At 36.1% G+C, this 15,100-nt stretch overlaps 1 protein-coding gene across 6 annotated transcripts in view; it reads right to left on the bottom strand.

The window, feature by feature from the left end:
- Positions 1-215: 215 nt before the first annotated feature.
- LOC127873694 (uncharacterized) overlaps positions 216-15,100 on the bottom strand; it is a 109,170-nt gene continuing 94,285 nt past the window's right edge. For all 6 annotated transcript variants that reach the window (XM_052417626.1, XM_052417625.1, XM_052417628.1 and 3 more), the window contains 11 exons: positions 14,552-14,643; positions 11,601-14,105; positions 10,979-11,154; positions 10,413-10,502; positions 8,093-8,208; positions 7,202-7,277; positions 5,797-5,928; positions 4,984-5,235; positions 4,429-4,555; positions 3,796-3,870; positions 216-3,409 (listed from right to left, as the gene is read on the bottom strand). In XM_052417626.1, the coding sequence (XP_052273586.1) occupies positions 3,282-3,409; positions 3,796-3,870; positions 4,429-4,555; positions 4,984-5,235; positions 5,797-5,928; positions 7,202-7,277; positions 8,093-8,208; positions 10,413-10,502; positions 10,979-11,154; positions 11,601-14,105; positions 14,552-14,643 (3,769 nt within the window). In that variant the 3' untranslated portion in view covers positions 216-3,281. The remainder of the gene's footprint in view (positions 3,410-3,795; positions 3,871-4,428; positions 4,556-4,983; positions 5,236-5,796; positions 5,929-7,201; positions 7,278-8,092; positions 8,209-10,412; positions 10,503-10,978; positions 11,155-11,600; positions 14,106-14,551; positions 14,644-15,100) is intronic.

Raw genomic sequence — 15,100 nt, 5'->3', positions numbered from 1 at the left:
CGTTTGTCTAAATAACTACCAGTAATGTTGGTCGTGTTTGCTGTCGCCTAGCATCGATCTAAAATGTTAACATACATGCAAAATGCAGGCACAATAAATGACCTTTGGGCGTTGTTGTATGTATGCTTCGGAATTACAAGGCTATGTTCAATCAATTAAAGATCCATGAAGAAATTGTGTTTTGGTAAAGGAAATATAAACTTAAAACCAAGATCTAGAGTTTCAATAATTTACTGCACAATAACAACTGATCCAAAATGTTGGAAGAACATAACACAGTTGAAATAATGCGAAACCTTTCAACATGAACATAAATTCTTTTTTGCAACAACAAAAATGTCTTAAAATAGTACAGCTAACATAACTTCCTATGATTTAGGTCTCTGCAGCGCTTCCAGGGCGATACATTTGATTTTAAGCAAGAATATATACTCTAATGTTAAAAAATATAACGTCGAACATTAATATCAAAGAATATACAAATAATACTATGGTTCAAAACACCATTCAACAACCAACCATACATACAGTATTACAGTGTCCATAACCTTGGTGAAACAAGCAAATTTGTTGAATTGATATCCCCCGCCAATATGCTTCTCGACACTGATACCAAGTTTCAATGAAATCCGCCAAAGCACTTCCAAGATATGGCTCTGGACACACAACAAAGCATTTTTTCAAGATACAAAGGGTCAAAACTCTGTAATTATCAGATGGTGTACAATGCCATTTGGCATGCATCATCCTATTATCCATATGTACATGTATACTCATACCAAGTTTCAATGAAATCCGCCAAAGCACTTCCTAGATATGGCTCCGGACGGACGGAAAGACAGACAGACAACGCCAAAACAATATCCCTCCGCCTATGGCGAGGGATAAAAAGTACAATTCCCTAACAGTAGTATAAACAACAAATATCCTGCTAAATTGTGTTTTCTAACAGCAGTATTAACAGGAGCTACCCTGCTTTCAAGTCACCCAAGGTATCATGGTCTCATAAGTAGACAGCGTAGCTCCAGCCCAGAGAGTCAATGTGCTGGCTGTTCTGGAGCTGTGCTGGCTGTTCTGGAGCTGCGCTGGCCACACATGCAATAAGACCATTTTTCTCATGGCACGGTCAAATCCACATAGATGCACATCTTCAATGACTTTAAGGGCACGTTTGTTCTAGTACCACAATGCCATTCCATTGTATAGCACTAGGTAATATAGTAAGAACAAAAAAGGTAATATAATAATAAAAACTATTACAACATTTCGGAACACTAACAACTCTATTGATACAAAATACCTTTTGAAAGGTGACTTATGACCTTTTACAACAGTACAATTACATCAGCAACAAACATCTAACAAATTAATATGTTCTCGTTAAATGTACTCATTTATTCAGTGTCAACTGTCTAACAGTAACACAATATTCTGGGCTCCAACTTTGTTTATTCTAAGAACTATTAACAAACAAATGTACATGAATATCTGCACTTGTGTTTGTGATATCTTCATGACTCATCTAATTGTTATCAGTGAGTTATTTTCTATGGCACAAAAGCAATATACACACACTGGCTACGATTAAAAAGTATACATCAACATTAACAACATATACAATTGCACAAGAAATTTGCAGTCATTTATTAACTTTATAATAAAATAACAATAAAAATGCTATTCATAAAGCAAATACTTAAAGCTATTAATTAGTAATAAATCATGTATATAATATAAACATCGATGTGATATGATGACAAAATGGAAAGCAGTAGTTAAAACAAAACCTGTAAGCTAGACATGGTGGGGATCTTTTAACTTAGAAAATGGAAAATACACACAAATGTTTGATTATAAATGTATGTATAATGCTAAAATTACCATGGACAAGATTTTTTCTCCAAAAATAGTAACTGTTTATTTACATTTTTCATAAAACCTATGTTTCAACCAAAAGCAATTATGTTTTGTATAAATAATATAAGCTATGTGTCCTTTTTTTATACAAATATCCAACTGATTTCACACTTATCAAAATTTAATATCATACATAAAAGCAGTCCCCTAATATAGAGTAATTTACAATTAAATAAGATTTCAGAAGGATACATGTGGATTACACATAAACACACATAATATATAGCACCTGCTTTCAACAAACATTCCACATCATGGCGTTAAGTAATCAATCAATCATTTTGAATTTCTGGTTTACTTACACACCGCCAATCATAAAAAGTACAATAAATTGTACCAATGAAAATATGAGTTCAAAATTATGAAATAAAATAACATATCTGAATGATTTATTTCACCAATCAAACAAGTCCCTTAATGTGTCAAATGTATTAAACTTAATGCATAAAATGGCCAGGGGAATTAATGCACACTTTGTTGCTTTTCTTTTGAAGTATTGTCTCCCCTGTGTAGAATGTATCCACGAACACAGGACAAACCTTCTGAAAACACCAATTGTCATTTTCAATATGGAATCTTAATAATGTTTATTTTTAGTCCACGTAACATTGGGTCCATTGTACCTTGAATTAGCTTATGTTCTCTAGATATTTCCTGGTTGGGTGACACAATGACATACCAGTGAGAACTCTGCAACAGCAGCTATAAAATATCAATCTAAGGAATTAGAGTAAAACAATAATGTCTGAGAAATGGAAGTTTAATAGACATGTACGTTTTACGCACACTTTCCACATATACAAATGTTATTTTAACAAAAGACTGAATGACACAGTAAATGATCATCCGATTCGGACCATGCACTTCAGCAGTGGTAGAGGACATACCATGGATCCAAGGGGTCATCATTTGTATGTCTACAGTTGTTCAGACAACAAATATAGTACCTGATTGAATCATAACCCAGTGCAACACAGCTGACCCTGCAAAAGTTGTCCAGTGCTATCTTTCACTGCAACAATGGCTGGATGAAAATGTTCGAAAAAGGGAGGCAAACCCATCAGCAAAATCTAAACTTCGCAGTAGAACACATTGAGATCTTGAGAGCAACAAGTTCTCCCAGTAGTCCAATCTAACTCTCTACCTGGCATACATTCAATGAATCCAGGACACTAACAATGAGCTGTAGTGATTGCTAGACGACACACAGAAGAATGAACCTGGAATCCGTATGCCACCTCAACTTAGAGGCCAAAGGTTAGGCCTCTGCAACAGAAGCTGCATCAATGGAAAGGAGCAAATCTTAATCCTTTAACAGCAACTGCACAAGGTAATGTTGAAGTACAACCAATTGACATGTTGGCTCACTGCACTGATTTAGGCCATGCGATATTCGCTGCGTTCCTCTTGTAAGCGAAGATGCACTCCTTGTTGTGAGCCAGACGTTTAGCCTTCAGGCTCTGTGGGCACTCCATGTCCATCAACTTGTGTTCTGAAAGAAATATTTTATTATATTTATGTACATGACAATCATATATATACATGTCGATTGAGTAAGCATACCTGATACTCCCATTTCACACTAGCAATACAATTGTGTAAATATCTACTTTTATTGACCTTAAGACAATATAAATATATATATTGCGCTTCCATTCTGTTTAATTTGAAATACACAAGAAATTGATTGGACTTTGCAAATCATTGCTTTTATTATCCATTGTAATGTAAATCCAAAATTGGTCTGCTCTCAATTTTCCAATGGCATAACACCTATCAGTGTGAATTCAAAATTTATGATAAAATAACAATAGTTAAGAAATGTACAGGCAAAATCAAGGAGATGCAAACATGAAATTTGGAGCAAGAAACAAGTACCTTCTCCATTATCCAATGTGTAGAGCCCATAGTCCTGTGGGTTGGTGAACTTGAACTTGTGGGCAATCAATGAACCTGCAATGGGAGGTAACAGTAACCTATATGCACGTCTTCATGAAGGGGTAGAAAAATAGCACCTGTTATTGTGTGTTCAGTCCAAGAAAGCATGTGGAATTTAAATACATCCAATTTTCCAATATTTATTTATATAATTGTCAAGCATGTCTGAAACAAATTTGGATGATGATTCTAGTATGTAAAATATTCCAAGTAATTCTGAGTCACAAAACAACCAGACAATGCATACACTTGCATTTTTTAAATATTTTATCAAGTCTTGCTATTGCCTTAATTTTATTAATATAACATAGTGTGTACCATAACTATAGTTTCACATGAACTTGTCAATCATGTTTCTCATACATGTATTGAAGTACAATAATATATTGTTTTAATGATCCCCAAGTTAATTCAAACTAATCCATGTTGAAAAACAAATCTCTTACTAGTAATCTCCCTTGGACCATTTTTTTAACAGCTTAAATTCGTTTTTTGTACATTATTATTCCTTATTAATCACCTTAATAGTAAAAGAAAATACCAATTCTTATGCAAATCAGAAATGTTACATACAGACATCGCGAGTGGTCATGCTTGGTCGTACTGGAAGTGTGCGCCACATGATGGTGTCTCGTTGCTCGTCTGGTATGGCAATCTTCAGGAACCCCTGCATGTCACTTATGCTCGGCAGTTTGCCTAACTGCAATTTAAACATAATAAAATCATGAAATCCTACACATTTACCTCCCTATGATGAACTTTTTTAAGGCTCTTAGCAATAATTTCAACACAACACTTTACTTGATCTAAAACACCTCGATCCTAATGAGCTGTTTGATGGCCACAGTAAGTAAAGAAGGAACACTTGTGTCGCATGTATTGTATTCTTTTAAGACTCTTAAGATTAAAAATGGTCGCACCAAAATCTTCTTCGAATATTTTCTGTTCATATCTGCACAAGCCTTACTCTTTTTTTTCGACACCAAAGGTTAGTTTAACTTCCCTTAAAAATGTTAAATGTTGAAACAATAAATATATCCTTTTTTTTTTACAAAACAAAATGCAGAATAAACAAACGATAATAGAAAATGTTGCCCATGTGCAAACTGCTGCAGGCCTGCCACTGACCTGGGTCTGCGCGGCATTGGATTCCTGCATCTCCTTGAAGTTCTTCAGGACGAGCACAGCCGACGAGAGGGAGGTGAGATAGTAGCCCCCCTCGCCGTTGAGCAGCGAGGGGTGGAGCAGGCCCCACATGTAGTCTGCCTCTATCTCCACCGAGACGATGCCACACTGGATCAGCACGTAGATCAGCACGGGAAGGAAGTCGTCTGCCCCAAACACAGGTGGGGAGCAAGAGCTGTGGGGTTGCTGGGCAACCTGGAAAGGGAGAGGTCAGTGCTGCTTAAAAAGGGAAAGAACTGATGAGGTTAGAGGTGCAAAGAAGATCAAATCAAATAAATTATAATCAATACTTAAAAATGTTCTCTACTTAAGGGAACCAGTAATTCTTTTATTCCCTAGTTTCTGCACACTATGGATGTGCTACACAGGCTAAGCTATATACTGCGGCAATGTACACTTTGTTTAGCACTTTGCATATGTTTTAAAAAGACAAATCAGCAAACAATCATGTTCCAGCTTTCTCAAGGGTATAAGCAATCACATGTCATCATATTAACCCTTTATCAATCAAGATTGGCATCTGACCTCTTGTAGTCCATAAGAAATTCAAAATAAATTAAATACATTTTTTTTAAGATTCAAGCTGTAAACACTTTATTTCCTACCCTAAAATACTGATAAACAGCAAACGGCATAACACCATAACAGCCTGCAAGTTACTCGCAGGCTGTAATGGTTTAATGTTGAATGCATATAGCCATTTTTAATATGCTTCGGAACAGGAAAGGGTTAAAGACAATCATGGCGGACACGTACATATTTGTAGATGGTGGAGGTAGCAGACAGGAGGTGTTCCAGCTTCTTCAACGGGGAGTAGGACTTCTGCATCTTGGTGAAGTAGTGCTTCACCTGGTCAAGGGTGCTGCCATCTGGAGGGGCAACGCCCTTCTGTGAAAACACACGGATATATTAAACCACATTGTGAGAAATCTGGGCTAAATACATGTGTGTAAAGTGTCGTCCCAGATAAGCCTGTGCAGTCTGCTTAGGCTTATCAGGGACAACACTTTCCATATTGAGGAATTTGTTCGTATAAAGAAAGTATCTTAGAAAGGCAATTCAAGTGTAGGAAGAAAGTGTTGTCCCTGATTAGCCTGTGTGGTTGGCACAGGCTAATCAGAGATGACACTTTACACACATGCATTAAGCCCAGTTTTCCCACAACAAGGCTATATTGCTTATTTCAGGGGTAATTGTGTTAATTGCAAAGTTTATGAGGTCCTTCTGCAGTTTATGGCTGCATTCTTTTAGGATCTATCAGTGCCACAGCACACCTCAAAGAAATTAGTAGTTCATAAAAGTTGGGACTTTTACAGAAATAGATCTGTTTCCAGCTATAAAGTGTTTTTACAGAAAGATATTTAACTTTGTTCAGTTCTTGACCTGTAAGTGGGAAAAACCAGAGTACCTGGTTGCCAGCCTACATGTCCAGTACAGTGACCACTGGCAAAACACACAATCTATATGGCCTCATTGGCGTCACACTGATCACATGCACAGTGATAACACACAGTCTATATGGCCTCATTGGCGTCACACTGATCACATGCACAGTGATAACAGAATGTGCATTCATATGAGACATGAGCAAAATTCATATTTTACCGCAAAATGATTTTGTTTTTTGGTTTGTTTTAATGTGAGCTCATGGTTTTCTAATATTTAATGTTTTTTCATTTATTTATTTTCGTAGTGTGTCTCTTTTTGGCAAGTTTTAATTTGACGCATTTTCATTACATGTATATAGTATTACAAAGAATAATTCACATAGTCATACATTTTACACATTCATTGTTTCAACATTAAATTTTGCTATTTAAATAATGCAGAATCAATAATAATATGTAATGATACACAAATCTAATAGATTACAAGCAAAATATCATTCATAGTTTTCAATAATAAAATAATCATAAACAGATTTACACAAATAAAAAAAAAAAGCCTTGAAAAGTGCAAAGGTAAGCAGACGTCTCACTCATATCTAGACAATACAAATTAATGGCAATTTGTTTGTTTGAATAGACTATGCACTTCTATTATGCACAATAAATATTGTTTTCATTTGATCTGCAATTACTGTGGACTAGTATACATTCCATAGTCTGCATTGTTTCAATGTTATTTCCACCCCAGACACAGTGTAAAAAGTTCAAATTACCTGAATTCCAATCTCTTCAGAAGTTTTTGTTCTTGCATACTTTATGTTAGCCAACAATAGACGAATGCTTCCATTTCTGAAAGCATAAAGCATATCAATAATACACATGAATTTTATCTTGTATTACATGCATGACTTGTATCTGTCACTGTATGCTTCCCATTTAACCCTTTGCATGCTGGGAAATTTGTCGTCTGCTAAAATGTCGTCTGCAGAATTACTAAAATTAGCATTTTCTTCGATTGTTTTCAAAGAATACTATCAGAATACCAAACAGTTTGGATCCTGATGAGACGCCACGTTCTGTGGCGTCTCATCTGGATCCAAACTGTTTGCAAAGGCCTTTAAAATTCGGTTCCCGCACTGAAAGGGTTAATGACTTTTATGAGCTGTGTCCATATTTATTGCAACAATACCTATTAGAGTAAGACACAGTACATGTATGTCTGAGTTGTTGTAGTAACTATAAAGTTACATAAACGTTGTGCAAATTAAATAAAGAACTTTGACATTTAACATTATTATATACCAGTAGTAAAATTTACGATTTTTTTACACAGTAATTGTTTATGAACTAGTCAATAGGTTTTTCAACATGTACATAATGAAATGTATTTCAGGTATTTAAAAAAGGGGAAATTAAAAGCACTTTCCATTGAATTACAAACACAAAATAGTGCAGGACTGTGTTATGTTGTTTTTTTTGTCCATAAAAGTACTATTTTCTAATTTTTAAACTTTTATTATATAGGTACAAAAATGCAATCTCATATTTTCTTTGACTCAAGTTAATAATTTGCCTAGCAAAACAATAAATAATAAATCAACCAGATTCGTAAATGTTCATAATAAGCAAAACTTTTTTTGCAAAACACTTTTCAGGCCACCTACCTAGTGTATTCATTGACAAATAGATTGTAAATGTGCTGCTTTAATGGCTGAATGACACACACGTGAAGGGCCCCCTCTATGATGGCATCAATGTTCAGAATCTCATCTTTTCCCAACTGCAAGAACAAAAACATAATTTTAATTGCATGGTTCCAATTTGTTTATATTGGTGAACATTTCATTGAAACAGGTACTGGAGTTGGATGTGTTGTCTGACACCTTATTGTTTAAGCCTACATCCACGCTGTTAAGAATGTCTACAAGGACTATATAAGGAACTTTGTGTGCATGTTGACTAGTTAGGAGTCCAGTCCCAATAAAATTGGCACTGATTGTTTTATAACAGTGAAACTAACCACTTTCGTATAAAATCTTTTTCACTGAGAAGTAAAAAAAACCCCAACATATTACGGTACAAAAAAAGAAAGAAAAAATGGCGTCAGTTTAACCATTTTTTATTCAACCTCGATAATAGGCAATTAAGAATTTATACCTCACTTTGATCAATTGTTAAATTATAATCAAGAATCAAAATGAAACAAACAAATAAGCAAAAAATCCATTTTCAGAAAATGTAAGCAACCCAACCTTAGTTTTTTGCCATTTGTTCTTAAAAATGCAAAACAAAACAAATCATGATCAAATATTTGCACTTAACAACATGATCCCGCATACAAATTGTCGACCTTAAAAACAGTTAATGGGTAACTTAAAACGTCTTCAAACATGCGCAAAAACAATGAGACTACGAACAATCAAAGAGTCATCATGACATACAGGAACTTAGAATTCCAAAGATCAACTTCCTGTTAATTACCAAAGGCACAAAAGGTACAAAGTTCATGCAAAATGCATGTCTATGCCAGATACTATGCTTTAATATCTGAACATTTCATAGTTCTCAAGGTTGAAAAACATACAGATATAATAAGATCCAATTAATAAGCTAGCAAAAACCATGAAGCATAAACATGAAAATGATCTCACAGTCAGCTAAATAAAGCACAAAATTAATTATATCAGATTACTAAAGCAAAGCTTTGTGTTCTACAACCACAAATATTTGAAACATGGCTTGAAATTGGACAACTATGTCTGTAATGATTTTACCAAAAAACAGAAAGTCCAATGGAAAGAGGCAATGAGAAATAATTATGTTTAATCATATTCACTGTCTTTTTAGTTTTATGCAACAACCACATTTAAATCATTAGATAACAAGAAATGTGTTTGTCAGAAACACTTTGTCCCCTTCTGCGCCGCTTTGACTTAGTATTTTTGACCTTTGACCTTGAAGGATGACCTTGACCTTTCACCACTCAAAATGTGCAGCTCCATGAGATACATATGCATGCCAAATATCAAGTTGCTATCTTCAATATAGCAAAAGTTATTGCAAATGTTAAAGTTGCCGCAAACCAACAGACCAACCAACCAACAGACAGGGCAAAAACAATATGTCCCCCACTATAGTGGTGGGGGATATGTCCCCCACTATAGTGGTGGGGGACATAAAAATCTTTTAAAAGAAAGAGCACATGAAAACTGACGCATGGTCATTTGACCTATTGACCCTGACCTGCTACCACTTGACCTACTACACTTGACCTGGTAACAATCTTTGAATCTGATTTGCTAACAAGATGTAACCTATAAACAACCAGCCTTATGATCCTGACAAGATTTCATATGAAAAACTGACATTTGACCTTCTGATACTAACCTGGTAATGCTTGACCTTTGACTCCTGACCTACTTTTCACACTGATATAAATCCACCAGAACAATTGATCCATGACGTTTTTAATAAATGTGACCTACAAGCATATGACAAACTGACCCGTAACTTAAATCAACTCTGACCTACAAACTTACACTTCACCTACTGATGTGGTTACACTTGACAAAGGACATAATTATTATGGACCTTCTTATACCTAACCTACTGACCTGGTTACAATAAAGCCATATATTTGACCTTGAAGGATGACCTTGACCTTTAACTACTCAAAATGTGCAGCTCCATGAGATACACATGCATGCCAAATATCAAGTTGCTATCTTCAATATTGCAAAAGTTATCGCAAAACTTTAACCAAGGTTTAAGTTTTGGTACAGAATGAGGTTTTTAATAAATATGACCTACAAGTATATGACAAACTGACCCGTAACTTATAACAACTCTGACCTAAAACTTACTCTTCACCTACTGATGTGGTTACACTTGACAAAGGACATATGGACCTTCTTATACCGGAACCTACTGACCTGGTTACATCCCCTGACCTATCGACCTTGTTACATTCCCTAACCTACTGACCTGGTTTCTTTCCCTCTCAATCAGGTCCTCCAGCTCTCCCTCTCCATGCTTCACTAGGTAGTTCTTGATTCCCGTCATGAACTGACGCACCTGAACAGAAACAAGTCATAAATACATATTGCTTGATTTACTATAAACAGTTACATATTGCTGTAACAAGAAGACTGTTAATATAATTAGCCATTATATTGACAACGCTCATAAAAGATGGCACGCCCAGCTCTACCAAATTTATATAGTTGTCTAAATCAAGATAATTCTACAGCTTTTCTGTTATTAGAATAAACATATAAGTGTTTCCATTCAATTACAAATGTATAAAATATCATTAAATTAAAACCACTCAATTTGAAATTTACAACACTGTTAATGAAAAGTATAGAATCAATTAGATTTATAATAAGATGACTTTACTTTCAGGTACACAAATCAAACATTTCAGTGAGTAAGACTTATCTTTCCATTCAGTTCAAAAATGATTTTTTTTAATGTTCAAATAACTAAACAAAAATCCCACGTTCACATATGTTCTCAATTTAACATCTCCATTCATAATAATCGCTTACATTTCTGGTAATGTTGTGAGGGTTGGTATCGTGACTCTCCAGCGTGCACTGTATGAAGTTATAAATAGTGCTGCCGAACGTCGTGTCCCGGTTCTTAGACAAACCGATAATGTATTCACGCACAGTCCGGTCTGGGTGCCGATTGCGACTCAACTGATGGAGTAGACGAGGATTGGCTGCAGATGAAGAACACAATGGAATAAAATCAGATCCCAATAATACATGTCTCAGGTTTGCGTGTTTAAACTATAGAATAATTTGACAATAATTATGTTCACAGCAATCAGAAGTCATTCCTTTTCTATTGTGATATGATAAAATCACGTAACTGAATGGTTCCATGTTAAGCATAATAAAAAAGTGAAACTACAAGTTATGTTAAAAGCAGAATTTGGTATGCCATTTTGCAGATATGATAAGGATATTAATAATATATATCATTTACATTGATCAATTTTATGTTTTATGAAATAATTACCCAATATCTTTATTAGATGTTACATCTTGGATGAATTGGTTATTTCATTAAAGTTCTAACCAAAAATTTATAAGGATGGTAACCCCTCTGAAAAAGCTCCAAATTGTGATTACCCTTAGATCTAAACTAACGTATATGACATACCTAAAGCAGGTACAATCTTTTCATGCAAGTCCGTTGCAAACAAGGGAATGCTGTCACTATTCTTCTCTGTAACAGTCTCAGAATGTGATGTGGATTTCTCATTCACAATAGTTTTGTCTGATTGACTTTTCTGAGCATGGTCAATACCTATTGCGAGGTTCTCTGCAGACAAATCTGATGCCAAACTCAGACGTTTTTCCACACTTTCACAATCATCATTTCCGGGAACACATGGGGCGTATTTCTGACTAGACACTTGCCACGCCCTGATTCGGTCATGAGGATCAATGGCAGGGAGAGGGGGTGGGGCCTGGCAAGGGGGAGGGGAAGTAACAGGATTGTGGGGAGAGTCTATTTGTTTACTGATGTGCATGATTTTAGCAGCAATTCCATGCTCCCAGGGCGTGTGAAACAAAGTCCCATTACTTTGCATGGAAGAACAAACATATGGCGAGTTAGTGTTACTGTTTAAATTGTCATATTCAGAATGGGGTCCATAGATTTGGAATGGCTGCATGGGTCTGAGAGTCAGTTCAGGGTTCCGTGACGTGATCATGTCCTCTGCAGTAGAGCCTTCGGAGTACATCACTTTGTGTTCGTCTGATACCGTTTTGCTGTACACTGGGAACTTGTTTAATGTTGCATTCGCCTGATTATGATTTTCATCAAATGCAGCAAGGAAATGTAGAGGGTCAGGGTTAGTGGTTGAGTTTTTCAAAGTTTCTTGTCTCCACAAGTCTATTTTCATCGTTACTTCATTCATGGACCTGTGATTACTGACAGCAGTGTGCAATAAGTTTTTTGACACTTTTGTTTTTCTTGGTATTGGCATTGGCTTTGCTTGCTCTTTTGGGGAAAGCTTACTATCCACCCAGGCCAGTCCGTAAGGATTGGTCTCAAAATTTTCTATAGATTTGTGTTTTGAAGGCTGAACAAGTTCAAGAGATATTTCAAACACATCCTCATCATCTGTAGATTCGGAATCGTGTTCGTTATTTTCTGACACTTTAATTTCATCGGTATCAATTGTCTCTCCTGATACAGGAGTTAGTTTATGACAGTCAGTTGATGGTCTTCGCCTTTGACCCACGCCGACAGCGGGTGCAGACTGTCTGCGTATCTTTTTGGCCATCTGCTTTGGACCTTTTTTGTCCTTATCATCTTGACTAATGGCATCAAAGGGTTCAGTGTATATTGGACTTCTCATGGTGGATAATGAGTTAGTGGATATGGATTTTCCAAACGAAGGGCTCTTTAACTTGCACACTGGACTGGTCTGAGTTTGAACAGAAGTAATCATAGGTCTGTCATCACAGTCCTCAGTATCCGCATCGTCTGCTTCACTATGGCAACCATTGCTATTGTCTGATTCAAGGTCACTCTCCTTGTCTTGCACAGTTTGCACTTCGGAGCACTTTTCAGTGTCTGTAATATTTTTGTCATTGCTTTGTTTGCTACTGGATGCTAATGGTTCAAGACGGTTCACATCAGGTCGAACAGTGCACACTTTTTTGGTAACAACAGAAGAATTAGCACTTTGAGTAGTAGTCACTGTCTTACTTGTGATCACAGTTTCCTCTTGTTTTGTAGCATCTTTACTCATGTCCAATTTATCCAGACTGACATTTAGGTCTTTAATCACACATTTATCACTGTGCCAGTTTTCAGTGAACACTTCTGTATCATGGAGGTCAAATGCCTGAGCCTTTGACACACATTTTGGACTCAAAAGCTGAGGCTGTAAATGCTGACGAATATCCGAATGAACACTTCCCATTTTAGGATCTGCATAATTGTTTTTCCAAATATCCTCGTAATCACTCATTTTGTCAGAGAGATTGCTCCGCCAGTAATATTCCTCCGTACTGTTTGTTGGCTGGAGAAATCCTTGTGGACTTAGCACAAGAGTGTCATGATGAAATTTATTTGGTTTAGCATACGGAACCGATACCTGGGAATCCCGTTTGGATAGCCTGATATCCACTCTATTTTCCTTGTCATTAACATGTAGCACAAACTCGTGGCTTCCTCCTACATTTGTATCCTCAGAGACTGAAGAGAAACTTGACATTTTATCTGTTACATGGCTTTTCGAAGTCACATGCTGCGTTGAGACTAAATGATGTGTTTTTGAGGACACATGACTACTAAGTTTTGATTCACTTTTTGACTGGTGAAAGGTCCTCATAAATCCACTTTCTGAACACCTGGTATGAACACTGTCTTGCTGTTGTGTCACACTGTGCTGACAGGCAGAAGTCACTGATGTAAAATTAATATCTCTGTCAGGCTTTTGAATTAGGTAAGAGGAAAAGTCTATCACAGAATGTTTTGGGGGAGTGTTGTCTCGGAGGATAGCATCTGACTGGCTATACGCCATCACAGTTGACTTTTTAATGCTGATTGGTTCGCTCTGTGATTTGTTCATCCCTGATGATATCTCCGACAAATTAGACCGACTGGATGATCGACTCTGGCTGTCGTACTTAGCAGATGTCCAAAAATCTGAAAGATGGAAAATATTATGCTTGTAACGCTTTTAAAAATCCTTCCATGGCAAGTATTACACATTTTCACATCTGTACTTAAATTCAGATTTCCCTAAAAATCTGAAAACCAGGTAATGAAACTAGCCAAGATCGTTTTCAATTGTCCTTTCAGTTTGATAATGTCACTACCTCTCTCTGAGAAAAGGAGATTAAATGCATGAACTTTAACTGTTTCCGTGTGCTTTAACTGTTTCCCAAGATTAGACTGTGCTGTTTGTACAGGCTAATCAGGGACACTACATTGTGCCTAAACTAGATTTTTTGCTAAGAGGAGACTTACACTAAAAGAAATATTACATAAGAGCGTAAAGCTCTGCCCTAATTGGCTAGTCTGGGGTGACATTTTAAGTACATTCATTAAGCACCTATTTTGCGCACAACGCTTAAATAAAATTGCCTTACCTTGACCTAGCATAGCGAGGGAGTCAAGCTCCTTGATGGTTCGAGCCTTCAGAACAGCAGGGGGCAGCGCCAGCTTGTGGGGGAGGTCCTCCCTGGAACATACATTAAACAGTGTACTGACTTATGGTCACAAATACCTTACAGACAAAGTTTAGAAATTATTTTAGAGCTACTTCATTTTACAACTTTAGCACATTCACAAAAACATCCATGGCTTGACTTTAAACGGAAGCAAATAAAAACAATATAATATAAATATAATTTATTGGCATTATTCTTTTTATCTGTCTTTCTGAAAATTCTCAAGAAAAAATACTTAATATTACGCCAGTCAAGTAGATGATGTAATGATGTAATTACAGTATCCAAAAAAAACCATACAGAGCCTTAAGTGAGATGCTAAATAGAGCAAGCTAAGAGATTGATACATACTTTTGGAACAATCAGGATCAGAAAAACAGTGACTAGCATCATTTATGTTTTATTTGGTCGACTTGTATTGCACAGATAAGTAAAGCATAATTATGTATTTTTAAGAATTAGAAACAT

The sequence above is a fragment of the Dreissena polymorpha genome, chromosome 3, assembly GCF_020536995.1.
Source record: "Dreissena polymorpha isolate Duluth1 chromosome 3, UMN_Dpol_1.0, whole genome shotgun sequence".
Lineage (NCBI taxonomy): Eukaryota > Metazoa > Mollusca > Bivalvia > Myida > Dreissenidae > Dreissena > Dreissena polymorpha.
This window is presented reverse-complemented; position numbering and strand designations above follow the sequence as displayed.